This window comes from Ambystoma mexicanum, chromosome 13 (genome assembly GCF_040938575.1).
Source record: "Ambystoma mexicanum isolate Mex_15411 chromosome 13, UKY_AmexF1_1, whole genome shotgun sequence".
Lineage (NCBI taxonomy): Eukaryota > Metazoa > Chordata > Amphibia > Caudata > Ambystomatidae > Ambystoma > Ambystoma mexicanum.
In genome coordinates, this window is record NC_090938.1 from 350,561,822 (window position 1) to 350,580,431 (window position 18,610).

Genomic DNA, 18,610 nt, shown 5'->3' on the forward strand with positions numbered 1-18,610 from the left:
ACTGTTTGCCCTTTTTTTGAATGTTCGTCAGACTTTGAGCAGGTTCTTCATTGTCTGGTTTTACAGGACTCAATGTTTCTTCTGATTTTGGGTTGGTATTCAATTTTAGGGTGTTCCCATCCAGGGTGGATTGCCACTTAAAACTGGGAGCAGGGTTGATTTTCAAGAATGGAGGTTTCCAATAAGCAGTTTGTTCTCCTACAGAGATGAAGGTGATGTCTGGGACTTGGTTATACTTGAAATGGAATTCTACCTTCTCGGACCATCGATCAATTAAATGGCAGGTACCATTCATGCTTACATAATTGATACTCATTTTTAATTGCATAAGCCGGTAAGTCTGTGTCCAGAAAACCTTGTTTACACGGTCGATTAGTGGTGACAACCTCCTATGAAGATTGCTGTCCATTAAACAAGGTGTGCCCTCTGGAGTCACGACTATCACCCGATGTTTTAATCTATGTTGCACAATTTCTATTTCCAAATCTGCAGGTCTTTAGATGGAAATATCATTCCCATTGAAATGTTTGAGTTGTCGGGGAATTTGGTGTCCCTCCCTGCATCCTGAGTTTGTTTGGTCAGAGGCCTTTTTGGACAGGAGGGTGGATTGGGATTCAGTGTCCACCAGGACTGCCAATTCACACTGAGCCTGCACCTTGTCCGGTGCACAGCATCTGCCTTCTTTCTCCTTAAGAGTGCAAAGGAAGTGTTAGTTATTTGACAGCCCGGAGGTCATTTTCTTGATATTGAAATCCGACAGTGGGTGATCTTGGGCTATTTTCTATGTCAAATATCGGGAATCTGTAAGGAACATTTTGCAACCAACAATGGGTGGATTTGGGGAATCCTCTTTCTCTCCCAATTCTTTGCTGTCCCCCTTTACCTGGAGGCAGTTCTCAGAGCCTTTTTGTGGGAAGGAAACCTCAGTTTCGATTCTGACTGGTTCACATTTTGGGGTTTGAAGAATTTCTTAATCTGAGTCTGTTTCCATACTTACCCAGTCCCACTCAGGGTCTTTTGGGACCCCTTTTTCTTTGGGGGGATCCTCCCATCTCTGAAAGAGAAGATTGGCTTACCTCAATCCTCTGGGGACTCTTCTTTCTCAAAGTGGATAACCTTGAATTCCTCCACAAAGTGAGTTCTTCTTTGGCCTCTCCTACTTACCCTTTGATCTTTGGGTTCTATCTTTTAGGCGGTAGAAGAGTCACTTTCAGGATGAGAGGTTTCTAGGGGTTCTGTCTGTGTGAGAAAGGAAGCTTCCTCTATGGCTTGGCATCTCCCCTCTACCCAGGTCCCCTCCTCAAGGACCTTTGGTTTGTCAGATATTTCCTCCTGTCATTTCCCCTCAGGCATCAGCCCTGGTTGTTGGAAATTCTGGGAAGCAGGGTTAGGTTGAGGGTTTGACGGAGCCCTCGGCATGCGCCCATGTCATTGATCAGTTGATGAACCTGTTGCTCTAGCTGCAAGACTTTTTCTGGGTTGTAGGTAGGTCTCGAGTCATACCTCTGCTGCTTTTGAAAAGGGTAACTGTCTCTTCTCCCAGAGTAGCCTGGGTAATGGATATTTCCCCCTTAATTTTCCCTCCTGAATCTCCCATCTCCCGGGTTCATGGATCTACTGTCCAGAAATCAGTGAGAGAGAGGAGGATTATTTTGGAAGTTCTGATTCCTGGGGTATCTGGGGAAAAAGTTCAGTTTGGGAGGTGGGGTGATAATTCTCTCCTGAGGGAAGTTCGGCGTGAAGATTTCTGAGGCAGTACTTACCTGATTGGTCCCTCCCCAGGCCGGGGGAGTGTTAACATACCCAAGTATTGGCTTTGTACCCTTGTACTTAGGGCTCACATATGTGTCAGGGACAGAGGGATCATTGTTCTGGGCCCCTGCCTGACTACCATTCAATTGAGTAATTATGTATTTGGGGAGCACATGGAAATAGGGGGTCACGAACGCCCTAATATGTGTGTTCACTCGCCAGGAAGTCGGAACAAATGCGTGCTTTAACTCCTGCACAAACTCCGTAGGCACCTGATCCTCCCCACATTGCAAATTATATGCATCCTTACAGGCCACCTGTGGGTTTCTGTGTGAGGAGAAATGTTTTAATATGGCCGCCTTATAGGTGGACCATTTATAATGATCCTGGTCCTCCAGTACTGCCAAGAAACTGGAGTACTCAGATGAGAATGTTCATTTAGCAAATGCTATGCAAATTCACATAATTTCTGATCTGGAATGATGCCATCATCTGCTCATAAAGTTCCAGGTGCTCCCATACCGAATACTTGTCATTCTTGTGGTATGGGGTCAGGAAGCTCTCTAGGCCCTTGATTTATCTCATGCGGTCTTTCACAATCCCTTGCTCTTTTTCCCTTTCTTTTTCCACTTCTCCACCTAGATTCATTCCTTTTCTAACCCAGCGCTACTGTGGGTACTCCATTCCCTGTCCACTAGGCACTCCCTAGTTCTGTGAGAAAGGGAATATCTCCTAGAGTCAAGGATATGGACTCCTCTCACCTGGAGCACAGTGAGCTCTCAGGGACACTTTCCCTGTAGTTACTTTAAGGCCCAGGATTACTCTCAGGGCCTCATCATGAGTTGGGCCTTAGCCCTTAAATGTGGCGGTAAAGTTATTACTGCCGCATTTAAGGGCTGGCCCAATCATGAGTCAGGAGTCCCCTTACTAGCCATTTTTGACGCCATTACTGCCGGCAGTATTAGTGCCCCCCAACCCCAATGCAATTTATCGCTGTTCCGCTACTTGTGATCTGGCGCTAAAAGCGCCAGACTGAGTATTGTATTGTATTGTATTTAGTGGCAATGCTATTTGCACTGGCGGTATCCTGGCAATATTACTGATGGGATACCGCCAGACTCCTGATGAAACCCTCAGTCTCTTCTTCCCTCTTCTCAAGTAGTCTGGGGAAATCCCGCCATCCCCCTTATGGTATGGAGGATTTTAATATGCTCGTCCTGGGTTGAATCTATGGCTTTTCTCTTCCAGGGAAGCGGGCCAGGTGGTCTCTTTGTAGCCTCATCTTCTGCAAGCGTAACTCCCTGATCGTTTCATTATATGAGTTTTTCTGGTCAGAATTACTCACAAGATTCCTTTTGGCCCCCTTGGACACACTGGTCCGGCCACCTTCCCTTTTGTGTGGCAGAGATGAATCCTCATCAATATCAGACAGGGACTGGCCTTCTGGATTAATTGGTATAAGCCTGGGTAGGTCTAACTGCCTCATGTCGCTTTGTACTTGATAGGTGGCATGCATGAGGTTGGTTCCTATTTGTACATGAGAGGTTGTAAATAGCTGTTCTGAGGCTGCTGCTCACAGGGGCACCTCACCTTGATCAGTGTTCCTTGTCCCTTATCCTGATTGGTCCGGGTGCCTCAGGGCTTGTTTATAATTTTCAATTTCTTTTGGGAGACTGACACACCTTTGTCCCTCTTTCCATATTTCCTGTTGGTACTCAGCAAGCTGGCTTTTTAATTCTGGCATTAAGGCCTGATTAGTCTCAAGCACCCTGCTCTTAACTGTTAACCAATATTTCATTTGTTGCACCTCCTGCTGAAGTGATTCATTATTCCTCTGTGAGCCTTGTATACTGTGCGCATATTCAAGGCGCTTTTCTTTAAGGAGACTGATCTCTTTCTCTTGCTCATCCCTACAATTTGCTGCCCCTAATAATTCAGCTTCTATTTGTCTCAAATGCACTACTAGCTCATTTATTTATTCTCTAATTCTGATCAGTTCTTGAGGACCTGACTGTTCCTTGTCTGCATCCACTTTCAACCACCTGAATGCATGTTGGCCTTTGACCAGCTGTAAATTCTGTTGTTTCAGAATATTTACATTCTGTCACATGTAAGTGATTTAAATCCGGCACTTCACCTCAGTCAATGCCTAGCGTGTAATGCACAGCTGAAACCCTTATTTATTTATTTGTTTCTAAAAGTTATTTTATTCTGAACGATGCACCACTTATATCACGCCCCACTCTTTGAACCGCACCTCCCCCCCGGTCACACTGAACTAGGAATCAGGCTGGTTTGCAAAGTTAAAATATTTATTTATGTATTTCACAATATACTCACACTATTTATAATGGGTATACAATAATCACCAATGGGGTGATGTCACACTAAGCAATCTCTTTAATCACAAGGAGTAATGATGAGCAAAAACAAAGCAGCACAGAAATAATACTTTTGGGTGTATATTCAAATGAAATAGCAATGTGGTTACTCTTTCCCCCTGCACACTCCTCAACCCCCCAATATGCAATGTAGAGATATAGGAGGAGGGAGAACAGGTTTCAGAAATGCAGAAGTCAAATACAATGTCAATCCCAATTTCCCCCCAGCAAACACAAGAGAGAAACAGAATTGATTGGCAAACTGTCTAAATGGTTTCAAGTTGTCATTGAAGGGATTGGGTAAAACACTAAATCTGGTTTCATTCACTGAAATTGTTTAAATTGTAATGGGAGCCACTTTATATGGTTGCAGACAAACACTAGCAATGATTTAAGAGTAATAAGCAATGTGAAAACTTAAATTTGAGGTCGGGTGCAATGAAAAGCTATTCTACACATGTAATATTTTGGCAAAAGGAACATTTGCGGCAAACTTTTCTGTGCGCGGTAATCGCGATCGCCGGAGAAATATAAGGATTTGAGATGCTGTTTTTGGTTTTATGGAAAGCTGTGGATGTTAGCTACAAGCAGACGTTTAAATTTTGTTTCTAGCATAAATTTGAAGAAGATATGGACGTTTTCGTGGAGGTCGTTTTTCTGAGATATGTGCAACAATGAGAAAACAGGGATGCACTTTTAAAGGACAACCAGGATTTCTTTACACTAGAGTCAGACTATGCAGAAGCAAATACTGCACGGAAGCACAGACACTATACCAGGGTGCCTCTGTCAGGATTAGTCAGGCGAGTACAAAGGCAGCGAATATGGCAAGGGAAATGTGCACTAAATCACACAGTGAATAGCTTCGAATTAAACTACGTGCACACAGGAACAACGACTCATGTATGCTAGAACCCAGGAGTGCAAATAGAGTGTGACAACAAAACCAATATATGAAAAGGGATGTGGGGTAAGCACCTGACCGCGAGGAAAGTCGGCAAGCGCCTTACCCCCAATTGCTGTTACAGGTACTGACAGCGCTAAACCCACGTGGAGGGCAAGCAATGACAGGATCTGTGAACTAACACTCTTGATGGTATTAAATAAGGGAACTAAAGAACTGTACTCACGAGGACGAGATAAACCTCTTGAATGTCAGCTAGCCCACGAATCCTGTTGATGAAACTTGGACCCAGAAAGGCTAGAAAAGCAATGGGAGGAAAACTAAATACCTAAGTTGGAATAGTGATTACAAATTAGTGAGGAAAACATAAGCATTCACACAGGAGCTGGCTACAACCGCACACCACACCTAATAATCAAATGGGAAATAAATGCAGAAGTGCAATGGAAAACATGGAATGGATCCCAATAGAAAGTAAGGATCAGGAGCAGGGAAAAACGAAATAACCAATGCAAACTTCTCCCTACCCCTCCAAGGAAAAGACAGGAAGCTAATCTAAGAGGAAGGCTTAGACATACGGGTTTACAGCAGCAAAGGACAGAGTCAAAGAAATATAGAACACAGACAAACTGGGCTGCATCTAAAAGGGGAAAGCACTGAGAAATGCTGCCTGCAAACAGAGGAAGACAAAAAGGGAATCAAGGGAGCAGAAATCAATTAGCGCATGAATCCGAGATTCAGGGCGGAGGAACAAGAAAACAGGAACTAGGAACTAGGTACAAAGGCAAGGAACAAGGAACAAGGGACTAGTCACAACAGGAACACTGCAAACGATGACCAGCGCTGGACTGAAGTAAAACTGAGGCTTTTAAAGCTGCTTAACGAGCACACGCCTCAGGTGTGCTGATTGCTGCACCTGCAGCCACAGCTGTTACCTATCCTCCACCCAACCTTGTGCTGCAAGGGTGGAGGTGGAGCAGTGGGCCAGGCATTCTGGGAAGCATAGTCATTTGGTTAAAGAAGCATGCTGGCTGCCAAAAACCTGGAATGGATCCGGAAGGGAAGTAGCTTGGAAAATAGGGATTTAGCGCTCCCAATTCATCACAGCACTGTAGCATAAGGGTCGGAGGAAAGGTCCAGTAGGGAATAAACCCCAAATCATGCCCCCAAGTGGTGGGAACGGGAGCGAAGGGAGCGAGTCGTGACAGCCTCTGATCAGGGCGACTGCCTTCCGAGGAGCTTGCCTTCTTCAGATGAAATATATCAGCGCAAGAATATTTAACAATACATTTACAGAATGAAGATAATAGGGATAAGAGAGAGTTCAGGCAATTCAAAAATATTTCTAACAATGCAGTTCTGACTATAAGATAGGATGGATTTGGATAGGGATTACTATGGACAGTACATAGGCTAGTGACAATCCTATACTATGGATAGTCATTACAAATGTTTTGAATGGAACTGTCAGGGATCTGGTTCTGGAACAGACTGCTGGGCACACCGGACTGGACTGGGTCAGTGATCAGCAAGGCTCTCTAGACACCGCACGGTAGAACTGGACAGCAAGGCGCTCTGGTCTGCACGGCACAGCACGACTGGACTAGATCTGCAATGGCTCTCTGGTCACAGCACAGCACAACGCGGCACAGGATTGGGTTTAATCTGCCCTTGTTGGTTATGAAGATAATTATTTGGCAGGCAGGCAAGCAGTTACAGCACAGCCTGGCTGTTTCTTTTGTTTCCCCTTTAAGTTTGTGGGATGGGTTCTGGAAGGTAAGGCCCAGCTGAAAGTGGTTCAGCTATGCAATGAGCCTTTCTGCTTGCAAAGTTTCTGGAGTATGGAACAAGGAGTATGGATGGATCTCCTTTAGGGTGCTTTGCCACGATCGGGATGGTGGGTGGATCTGTGTTTCTTTTTAAGTCCTTAGATGTCTCTATGTATGCATTTGATAAAGGGGTGTGTATGCTGAATTATCCTAAGCGCACCCCCGAGGTAGGCTATTGGCTAGAGTTTGCTCTCTCCCTTGATTGGAGGAGAAAGCATGGTGTCACCCTGATGATGTGGTTTTATGAGGCAGAACATCCTCCCCTTAGCCTTTTGAACATAAAATCTACTTTTGGTATAATACCTATTTACATGTGTGCAATCTTTATAACAATAACATACACAGATCACATATTTTGTGGAGCAAATACTCTTCCAAGCCCCGTCGCTGTAGGATCTTGGGTCTGGATTTAACAGAATTTCGCACTTTTTGTACGGGACACAATATCTAATTTATCCAAAATGTGTACACATGTGCGCATTGTGTATGGGCATAAGCGTGTGAAGTTTCATGCTTCTGACATAAATACATTTGCTGCAAAATCAGAATTTTCACTGTGCCTTCCCAGAACATCGCACAGAGTCCTGGCATCTCTTAAAATGTACACCCAAAAATCACATTAACAATGCTGTTAATTCTATAATTTTTACAAATTTGCCCAGTCATTTACCAGTCTTTTTAAAAACATGTTTTCTGTGTCTGTGAATCCAACAATGGTTGTCTGTCCCCGCCTCCTTTTCCTCCTGGCAGCTCTGAAGCAATCCGCCCCTTCCCTCTGGGAGAGGCCCTTTTTGACACTTCACAATCTGCATATCCTTTCAGCCAGAGAAAGTCCATTGTCCCCTTCTGCTGCAGCCCAAGATCTCCTCCCCTGATCTAATTCTCACAAAGGTGTGATTTCCTGCCCTTAGTGGGAAGCAGAAGGGAGATGCCTTTTATTGGGGGAAGCTGTGGAATTGGTTTGGTGGCTTCGAGTTCCAGCTTAAATTCAATATCATTTTATTACATTTTTCTTGGTTTAAAACAAAACTTGCAATTTTCAAACAAGCAGCTAGAACTCTTATTCCAGCTTCTAAACCATGGAATTTAAATAGTTACAACCTAGGTTCCTCTTAATAATAGGTCACTTATGTTTTAGACATTTAATTTCAATTGCACAAGTTTAAATCTTCTGATGCAAACTACTGACAGCTGTCATGTAGGCGGCCGCTGGTACTGCACCCATATTTTGACAGATTTCAAAGGCAGGCACATTTTTGCTGTGAATATTTTGATGAGAGATTCCGCTTTTCATGACATTGTATGTTCATAACGATTTCTTAAATGAAGTGAAAGGTAACACCCAGCAAGGATATTGGATGTTTTATGGTGTTTTGGACCGGCATTCTGTAGTTTCAGCAACCAAGAAAAAGGGATTTAAGAACAATTTCTGAGTTTCTTTCGGTAAAGCACTGCCTTTCATGCAGTTTCCATTTTTACTTTGGCGGGCAGCCCAGTGACATGAATCAGCAGTGAGGTCTCCGTTCCACCACTGACAACAGGCAAGGTAGATTTGGCAGCCATCGTTTTGTGTTTCAAAGCGCAATTTCCATAGGTTTTTGGCGTGCCCAAAGATTCTGCAGCCATTTTGATAATTCTGGCACCACCAGGACACAGGGATGTCGCAGGGCAGAGCAGAAGTGGGTCAATACATCCCACAAGCCCCCCCTCACGACTTGAATTTGACTGTCCATCAAGGGGAAGTTGGGAGATTGCGATGTAATTCTTTCTGTTTGGTCCAAGTGCAAATTTGTCTGCTTCTCCCATCAGTGCTGGATTGACAGGTTCTCCTCGCCGGTTCCGGATGGGAGTATGGAGCGATACTCCAGGCCCCTTGGATCTTTCCTTCCGGTCCCCGAGTGGTCCTCCTTGGTACTTGGAATCCTTGGTTTCAGTGCTACAAGTGGGGCAGATGCATACATTTGACATATAATTTACACTCTTTCCTGTTTGCAATTATTACTGATTTTCAACAGGTGGAATAGTTTTATAGTTGGAATTTCTAGGGATCTGGAATGTCCCCCTCTGGGTTTCCAGACGAATCCTCTAGTTGCTGCAGAGTATGCCTTGGATGGCAAAATTTCAGCTGGTTGATGTGGACCCACTTATCTTCCCCCTCTGCCAAACTGCCTTTGGGGATGTAGATTTTGTAGGCGACTGGTGAGATTCTGTCTACAATTTCAAAAGGACCTCGCCAGCTAGGAAGAAATGTGCACTGTTTGGTCTGGTTCCTTTGGAAATTGTATAAGTAGACCGGGTCTGCTACTTGGTATTCTTTTTTAGTTGTCTTGAGCTCCTAGTGGGTCTTCATACTGTCTGCAGATCTTTCTATATTCTGCTGAGCATAGGCAAAAGAATGTTGAAGGTGTTTTCGCAGATTCTCAACATACTCATGAGTAGTGGAGGCATTTATCAAGATCTGCTCTTGGGTTCTGTACAGCAGATGCTGGGGAAGCAACATCCTTCGTCCAGTCATCAGCTCAAACGGTGACATTTATGTTGCAGAAGAAGGGGTAGATCTGATGGCCATAAAGACAAGAACTAGTCGGATGTCCCAACTTGGCCCAGAATCTGCCACAAACTTTTTTAATATGCTCACAATTGTCTTGTTGTATCTCTCAGCTCCACCACTAGAGGCTTGCCGGAAGGCAATGTATAATTTCCTTTTGACCCCAAGTATCTCCCACATCTTTGTCATCACTTTTCTGGTGAAGTGGCTACCTCTGTCTGACTCGATCCTTTGGGGTAGACCAAAACACGACAAGATGTAGTTGATCATCAGGGCAGCTGCTGTTTCTGCCTTGCAATTTGGGGTCAGGAGACATTCCACCCATTTAGTGAACAAGCATGTCACGGTTAACATGTACTTGTTCCCCCTAGAGGAGGGAATCACAGGCCAGATAAAATTGACTTGTAAATCTGACCAGGGCAGTGTCATCCCCTCTTTTGGAGAGGCGCACGGTGTGTGAGTGATGTTGGCTGAAATTGTGCACACACAAGACACCCCTTCAAGTATTGGTCGAGGTCCTGCCCCATGTACGGCCAGTATGCAACCTCTCTTAAGATTTCTAATGTCGTATGAAACCCCCTTTGACCGGCTGTGGCTGCATCATGGGTGTGACTTAGCATCAGGCTTCGGAATGAGGTAGGGACCACCCACTGATCAGGGCCAGCTAGGGATCTTCTCACCAACAAACCGTCTTGAATTCGGAACATTTTTGGACAATTCATCAACACTCTGAGGTCCTCTTTCCCTATGTAATTAGTGTCCATCAGGGGACATTTCTCAGGGTCCTCAATGTATTGATAAAACTTACCAATTATTGGATCCCCTTTTTGAGCCATAATCAAATCAGCATCTGGGGTCTCCTTACTCCACTGTGCAGTTGAGAGTTCATTGTGAGCATTTGTCCAGGACCTAGTAATAGCAGTGACCTGGATTTCCCCCAACAGGGACTCGATCTCAAGCAGATCCCCTTGGATGGCTCCGGTTTTGGCCAGCTGATCAGCTAGGTAATTTCCAGTTTTGTCTGGTCCCTCTATTTTAGAATAACCCTTGATCTTTTTCCAGTAGATGGTCATCCCATCCGAGGTGACTAGATCATCAATATTTTGGATTAATTTCCCATGTTTCAATGGTTTGTAATTAGCACATAGCATGCCTCTGGTTTTCCAGTTAACCAGGTGCTCCACGAACCTGTTCCGTACATAATCCAAATCTATGATTATGACCAGTTAGTGGAGTTGATGTTGGACAGCAGTGAGAATGGCTTGATGCACAGCCATCAACTCTGCCACTTGACTACTTCGGAGACCGAATTTGTACCCAGCGGAGGGTTCTGGGGCATCATGCACCCATGCATTCCCTACGCCGGCCATGAGTTCTTTTTCCCCGTTGTTGTCAACACGGTAGGCGCATCCATCCACATAGACAGTGGGAATTCCCTCACACTGGTCTTCTTCATAGACTTTGCATGAGAAATTAAGGTATGCCTCCATGTTGTCCTTGATTTTAAGACTTTCGTCCTCGAGACAGTTTTCTCTGGCACAATCATACAAGTCAGCCAGACCTTGCGCGAGGGGACTCTTCTTGTTTAGGCCATATCTGACCTCCACAGGAAAGCCTTGCATTGACAGAATCCAGGAAGTAATTTGGGAATTACTCACATTTCTGGCCCAGATTCTGTCACTTTGGAGATATTGCAGAGGCTGGTGTGGAGTCTCCACTATGTGTTCCCCCTGGATAAACGGGCGGTAATTCTTCAATGCCCACACCGTTGCCAGGAGTGCCTTCTCACAATCGTTGAATTTTTCCTCCACAGAGGATAAAGTTTTACTTGCATAGGAGATTACTTCATTGACCTTGTCATGCTTTTGATACAATACTGCAGTAAAGCATGTATTTGAGAACCCTGTCTCCAAGAAGAACTCCTTGTTTTTGACAGGGTAAGCTAGGCAAGGAGCTTGTGAGAGGCTTCTTTTGAGTTGTCTTACTGCCTCGGCTTGTTCTGGACCCCACTCCCACTTGATCCCCCCTTCAAAAGATGGATCAGGGGTCTTGTGATCTCTGCGTAATCCTCAATGAACTTTCTGTTGTAATCAGTTAGTCCAGGGAGGCTCCTTAGTTCCCGCAGAATTGTGGGGTCTTTTAATTTCTGGAGTGCTTCCACTTTCTTTTCCTGGGGCAGAGACCCTGAGGAGTAATGTCATGCCCCAAGAAATTGACACAGGTTCTGCACCACTGTGCCTTTTGAAAGGAGAGTTTTGCACCGGCAGCCCTCAACTGTGTCAGAACATAACGGATCTCCGCTATGTGTTCCTCCACAGTTGAGCTTTTGACTAAAACATCATCTACATAGGCCAAGTTACCCCCTCACCCAGGTCGGGCAAGGCTTGTCTAGAAAAATGTTAATTTCATTGCCAGGGTTGATGTATCCGAAGGGAGTCCCGGTCCATGTGTACTGCTGCCCCCCCAAAGGTGAAAGCCAGCTTGTTTTGGTCCTCCCTACTGACAGGTACAGTCCAGTACCCATTGGTCAGGTCTTTTGTGGTGATTACCTGTGACCCCTGGATCTGGGCCAGCCCTTGGTCAATGTAGGGAAGAGGCCATCGGGAAGTATGGACCCGTTTGTTGAGCTCCCTTAGGTCAGCACAGAGTCTCCACTGTCCGTTTGGTTTTAAAATCCCCAACACCGGATTATTGAAGGTGCTGTGGACTGGACGAATTATCCCACGGGACTCAAGGTTCTTAATTATATCAGTAAGGGCCTCCATTGATGCGAGAGGCAAGCCATATTGCTTCACAAACACTGGAGTCATGCCAGGGTCCGTGGGAATTGTTGTTGTGTGGATGTTGGTGCGACCACAATCATATGAGTCCACCGCAAAGAGCTCTTGAAAATCTAGGAAAACTTCTTTCAATTTTTGCTTTTGCTCCAGAGTCTCGCAGGCATCAGCTAGGTTGACTCTCTCTTCAACCATCTGCCTGGAAAGAGTTCTGGTTTTGCTATCTCAGCGGCCTCCTCCAGCTGGGTGGAGAAGTCCTTGGTCAGAGTGCTGATTTGGACTGATGGCTTCAGGTGGGGAAGGCAGTCCTCGTGGACTTGGAATATCACCTCATCCCTCCTGAAGTCACAGGTCTGGCACCACCAGGACACAGGAATGTCACAGGGCAGAGAAGAAGTGGGTCAATACATCCCACACACATTTCATAAAAATCCTTTTGTAAGTCCATGGGCCTCATCGCAAGTTGGGCGGTATCCCAGCAGTATTACAGCCAGGATACCACCCGGTCTAATACCCTTACGGCCACCCAATCCGGGCGCTTTTAGTGCCGGATCAAGGGTTGGCTGGTAATGGGTATTCCCTTTCGGGGGTACCGTGCTAATTGTGCCCAAAAATGGGCGTTAAGTTGGTGAATTTACCCACAGCTTATAGCTGGGGGTAAATGCTGGCAGAATCGTGATTGGGTGGACCCTTAAATACAGCAGTGCCAGCATTACCGCCATATTTAAGGGCTACTGCCCAACTCGTGATGAGGCCCCATCTTTTTAATGGGATGGATTGACTATTTTCCCTTTCCAATTCCCTAATTTGTTGTTTGAGGGCCACATTGTCATCTAACAGATCTTAGTTATAACCAGTTTCATCACTCAATTGAGAATGCCTGTGACTTATAGTGTCTGCACCCTCAATGCATGCATTGTGCAGTGCTGGCAAACAATATCTCTCTCTCTGACCTGGTTTGCTGTTATGTTTTCAGCTCATCCTGTAGTTGCTCAATGAGCCTTTTTTGTTGTAACTCAAAACCTTCTCTCTGCTGCACTTTATCTCCAAGCTGTATGAATTCTTTCTGAGCCTGTTTCCAGGTATCAGTCTGCTTTAACACATCAGCCTCACTCTGCTTCAACACATCATCCTCACTCTTTTGCACTAGCACTTGCACTAACTGCAAATGGAAGTATAAATAAGCTCAGAGCCGAGCCATTTGACTCAATCATTTTGGGTCATATAAAATGCCTCTAATGCTTTGCGAAATATCCCACATTCACACCAAATGTCAGTATTCACTGAGGTGACCTGTTGCACCATTCTCATTTGCCAGCTCCCGTCTTCACCCTCACCCCATTCTCCTCGAATGAATAGCCTAGCCAGGATATTGCGTCCTGGCATCACAAACATCTCTGGTAGTCATTTCAAAATGGCTTTTTGCAACTTTTGTACACTTTTTTTGCCACAGGGGTAAACATCACCCTGTTCCTGCTTGATTTTTACACACTTTGCCAAATCAAAAATCAATTCTTACTCAATCTTCGTTTCACCTATACAACTCCCTGGAAATCAGAGGTCAAGCGTTAAAGTGGCCTTTTAACAATGCACGACAACCTTATAGCTACCTCAATGCAGTTACACCAAAATTAATAGTCTGTCACCAATGCACTTGCCATGCGTCAACAATAGTAGACCAGATCCCGGCGCACGAGCCCCCAATTTGTCGCATTATGTTGAGACCACCCTTAACCTGGGGAGTGCCTTCCCACCCCCAATCAAGGAGCCCTGCAATAAACACTAGCATACATTTTTTAGCACTGACCTTACTGAAGACTCATATAGTGTCACACAAATCTCCCCCCTGTGCCCACAGTGAGCCAAGAACCAGGACCAGGTATAGAAAGTATATATATTTATTTTAGTTATAAGCACGATGAATAATAATGTGTTAAATCACAGTCACCACCTTCTTTGTGGCAGGAAACACAGCTTCAAATACGAAACACACTTGGTCTACATTTACTTTTGTCTCACTAACATGGAGCATAGGCTAAATAAACTGTCAAAACATGTTTGTCAAGACAAGATATACATCACACATTTAGTGTTGGATACATGAAGTCTCACTTTTGCAAAAACACTTCGCCCTCAGCCCCAAAAGCCCAAGCATCAGTTTAAAATGTTGCTTTGCCATCCCCGCTCACTTAAAGGCCCGTGTTGGGGAAGTTGGGTAGTTTAGAATTTCACCTTTTGTGGGCCAAGGGCACACCTTGGTTAAATCCAATGTGGAAAGAGTGGTGCCAATTGGGAAATTCATTTTTAAGATTAGAATACCTTTTAATTAAAAGCAAGTTTGATGAATGGGTTTCAGTGAAGAATTTTCATTTTAGGGACAAGGATCTTTTGGTTTGAAAGGCAAGGTTTGGGTATGGTGACAGTTGTCAAATTCATTTTAAAGGCAAGGATACGCCAATTACTTTAGATGGCTTTAACATTATTCCCGTTAAGTGGGAGGGTGAATGTTTTTGAATTCTTCCAAGCTCCCCCTGCGTCAATCTGTTTGGGAGTTAATTAAATTAATATACAATCAAATATGGTAAGGGTCTGCACCATTTCTCACCTACGCACTATTGGAAGACAACCCACTATGAAAGGGAATGGGTGGATTAAATAGATACCCACGCTGACCTTCTTTTGGACAATCTACTTACTTTTGGAAATCTCTGGCTGGCACTCATGGACTGAGCAGGGCTTTGCTATTAGGCCAGCATTTCAGTCAATGGTCCACAGCAATCCTCCCTCTATGGTTCCAGGGAAGTCTCACAGCCTCTGTTTTCTAGTCTCCCCATCAATATTTCCACCCAGATGAAATTCTCAGCGGATCTCCTTTGGTAGTTTTTTGCAGCAATCCTGTTTCATCGTCAAATCCTGCTGCATTGTTTGTTTGTTTGTTTGTTTTATTCACTTTTTATGCGCGCCAGACCCAGGGGTAGCAGGGCGCAGTGGCAAGAAAATGCAAAACTTACATGGCTACAACATAGCATGATGTGCAGTATACGATACAATAAGGTCTCTAGAACACAAATAATTACAAAATATACAATGTTCAAGTAAGGTCAATCAGAGTTGCAGATGTATAGAGTAAAGAGTTAATGCGAGTAATTACAGTAGGAGGTAGGTGACGCAGGTCAGCTAAGGTCAGTAGAGGTGAGGAATTGAATGACATTTTTTTTTTTTAAACGAAGGTAGGGCAAATCCACTCTCAAGTCTTGTGGCAGGGAGTTCCAAGTTTTTGCAGCCTTTACAGGGAAGCTATTTCCTCCGATCGTGGTGAGTCTAAAGTTCGGTATTGTCAAACAGTTAGAATTGACAGCTCGAGTCGGTCTGAGAGATGTTCTCCTGTGGAATTTGTCAATCAGGTATCGAGGGGAGGAGTTATTAAGGGCTTTGTGGGTCAGGGATAAAATCGTAAGTTTTATTTTGTTGTCCGTGGTCAACCAATTATGATGGCGTCTGGCGGAGGAGATATATACATTTTTTTTAAAATTTAAACGTCAGTCTGAAATGTTACAGCGTTATCGCTGTGGCATCAGACTTTTACTTTTATTACAACATTTGTTTACAGTTGATCACAGTGATCCTCCTAAAAAAAAAGACAACAGAAGAAGAAAAAAAGGAAGGGAAACAGCCAGTGCCAACATTCAATCACTCATCAGCATCTTAGTTTAAGAGTTTGTAGTTAATCATTTGCGTCCAATTCTAATGAGTCCACAAAGTCAACTATCACACAGCATAGTTTCACGGAAATTGCCAGCCATGGCATATGACCACCAGTCTCGAGACTCTAAGCTCGCAGGACTAAAGTTTCCAAGGTGCAGCATTCGTTTTGACGTAAGCTTCGTGCATTTTGATAGAGATGTTCTATGGATTCAGTTTCGTTCAGACAAAAGAGACACTTATCATCAGTTACTTTTTTTAGATGACGAAGCCGCAGTGTCGCTCTAGTATTTATAGCATTTAGGCAAATTCGCAAGAACTGTTCACGGTGATGTCTAGACGGGCAATTTATTAGGTAGCTACATGGAGCACCCAGCTTGTGTTCGCCTATTCCGGAATCCAAAATTGAAGCCATCTTAAGCCGTAGCTCATTATTCTGTATCCAATTCGCAATTTAAAACTTTTTTTTCACTGATTGCGGTCTCATTATCAGATCATCGATATTCAGCTCAGCACAAGCTAGGATCTGTACCAGGCGATGTTTCCACTCTTCAAGAAGATTTGATTTACCTGTTCCAGGTCTTGTTGAAAAAATCTCATAAGCAGGTGGAATGGGCGTAGTAATCATCTTCCGGAATGCCATCAAGGATTTCCACATGACTCCGGCATGTAAGGAAATTAAGGACAGCTCATATCTTAACTAGATCATTGAGATGTAAGTTGGCAGCTTCAAGACACGCCGCCAGAATATGCCTTCCAGTTTCTGCCAAAATGTAGCATCAATGCTCCAACCTGCTTCTGATCCGAAAGTGATTGCCAGAACTACTTTCTGAGAGTAGAATATCAATATCACAGTTAGAGTAAATTTCCCGTAGGATTTATTTAACAGCTGAGCTTGAATACTGAATTGAATCATACGATTTGTCAAATCAGTTTTCCAATGATGTTCACAAAGTGAGTTGTTAAAAGAGATTCCAAAATATCTTATTGAGTCCACTACGTCAAGATGTTTCTTATCAACTTGCCACGTGAAAGAACGTTGTTTTTTGGGGTTTGTTTTACCAATGAGGATAATCTTTGTTTTTTCAGTGTTTATTGCCAAGTCGTTGTTATTAAGATATTCATGTAGGTTTGCCAATTGCCGTTGTAGGCCAATCTGGGTCTTATCTCAAAGGACCACATCGTCAGCGTAAATGAGGCATCCAATTTCTGTGTTGTTTAAAATTGGTGGAAAGCATCTCACGTTTTTACGGTGCGCTGGAATATCGGCAATAAATAGTTTGAATAACTCAGCCGCTAATGGGCAGCATTGTTTCACACCCATATTCGTAGATATTTGTTTGGATAAGGTCCCTTGATTGTTTAATCTTATACTAATGACTGTATCTGAGTATAGTGCTCGTATTGGCTCAATCAATTTACTTGGACAATTCCAATTTTTTAGTTTTTGCCATAGTTTTGATCGATTGATACTGTCGAAGGCGCCACGTAGATTGATAAACGCTACATACAGTCGTGTTTTGGCCCTTATACTTTCGAGTTTTAAGATGGTCATTATAAGCAAATTCACTTCAACCCCAACACCTTTAGTGAATCCAGTTTGTCGAATGTCGGGAATTTGTTCCACTACTGACCATTGTACTAACCGTTGACGTAAAAAAGACGCAAAGATTTTACCAATGGTGTCCGACAGGGCAATCGGGCGATAGTTGGTTGGATCTGCCCGATTGCCCTTCTTGTAAATGGGAACTATTATTGCTTCGCGCCAAGACGCTGGTATCGTCATTGTTGATGATAATCTTGAGAATAGAGTTTCTATGAATTTCGCCAATTCAACTTCGTTGTTTTTCAGCATTATATTGGTTATTAAGTCTGGACCGGCGGCGTTTGAATTCTTCAAAGACCGAATTGCCGTTTTTATATCTTCAGCTGATATTTGCATATCCCATGAAGGAAGGTTTTGTTCAACGCAATCTTCCTCTTCGTATTGTGGGTTGCTGAAAATCTTTGCAAAATGAAGTTCCCATTGCGCTTAATCAATCCTGTTTGTTACGATAGACTGATATTTTGAGTTACCAGTGTTGAGGATTGCCCATATTTCACGTGTGTTCCTCTGGACTATCTTTTTCATTAGTAACTCTGCCTTGTCTTGTTCTATTATGAGTTTCTGAGATTTTAGCCAATTTCGATACAGTTGGCGACGTTTATGGATTGCGATTTTAATAGAGGTTGTATCGTTGGCGATCATATGCCTCTTCTTCAGGTTCCTCACATCCCGTCGCATCGCTTTTTTGGCTTGCGTCAGTGTCATCGATGATAGATGTTTATGTTTTTGACCCATAATAGAGTTTTATGCTCGTACAGTTACAAAATCTGAAAACAAAGGAACGTACTCAACCGACGATTCTTCGTCATAAGTCAAATTTTGGTTGATTTTTTGTATTTTTGATCTATCGATCCTAAGACGATTTCCGCCAGCATTCACTAAAACAGGAATGTCATGGGATCTAGTTTCTGTTGACCATTCCACTGTACAAGTGAGCCGCATAAGATTGTGGTCACTATTTGCCATAGGTAGAGTGATAATGACAATTCTTTTTCGATTAGATTTTGTGAAACCCAAAAGTAGTCAATGATTGAGTGAGCCTTGTTGTTCGACCATGTTTGTCTGGGTGGTTGATCTCCTGACACATGTCCATTGACCATTTGACAGTTCC

The 18,610-nt window shown here is 43.8% G+C and overlaps 1 gene segment (V, D, J or C); it reads right to left on the reverse strand.

The window, feature by feature from the left end:
* LOC138520346 (Ig gamma chain C region-like) overlaps window positions 1-18,204 on the reverse strand; it is a 66,271-nt gene extending 48,067 nt beyond the window's left edge. The window contains 1 exon segment of the C gene segment in view: window positions 17,970-18,204. Coding sequence covers window positions 17,970-18,204 — 235 coding nt within the window.
* Window positions 18,205-18,610: the final 406 nt, after the last annotated feature.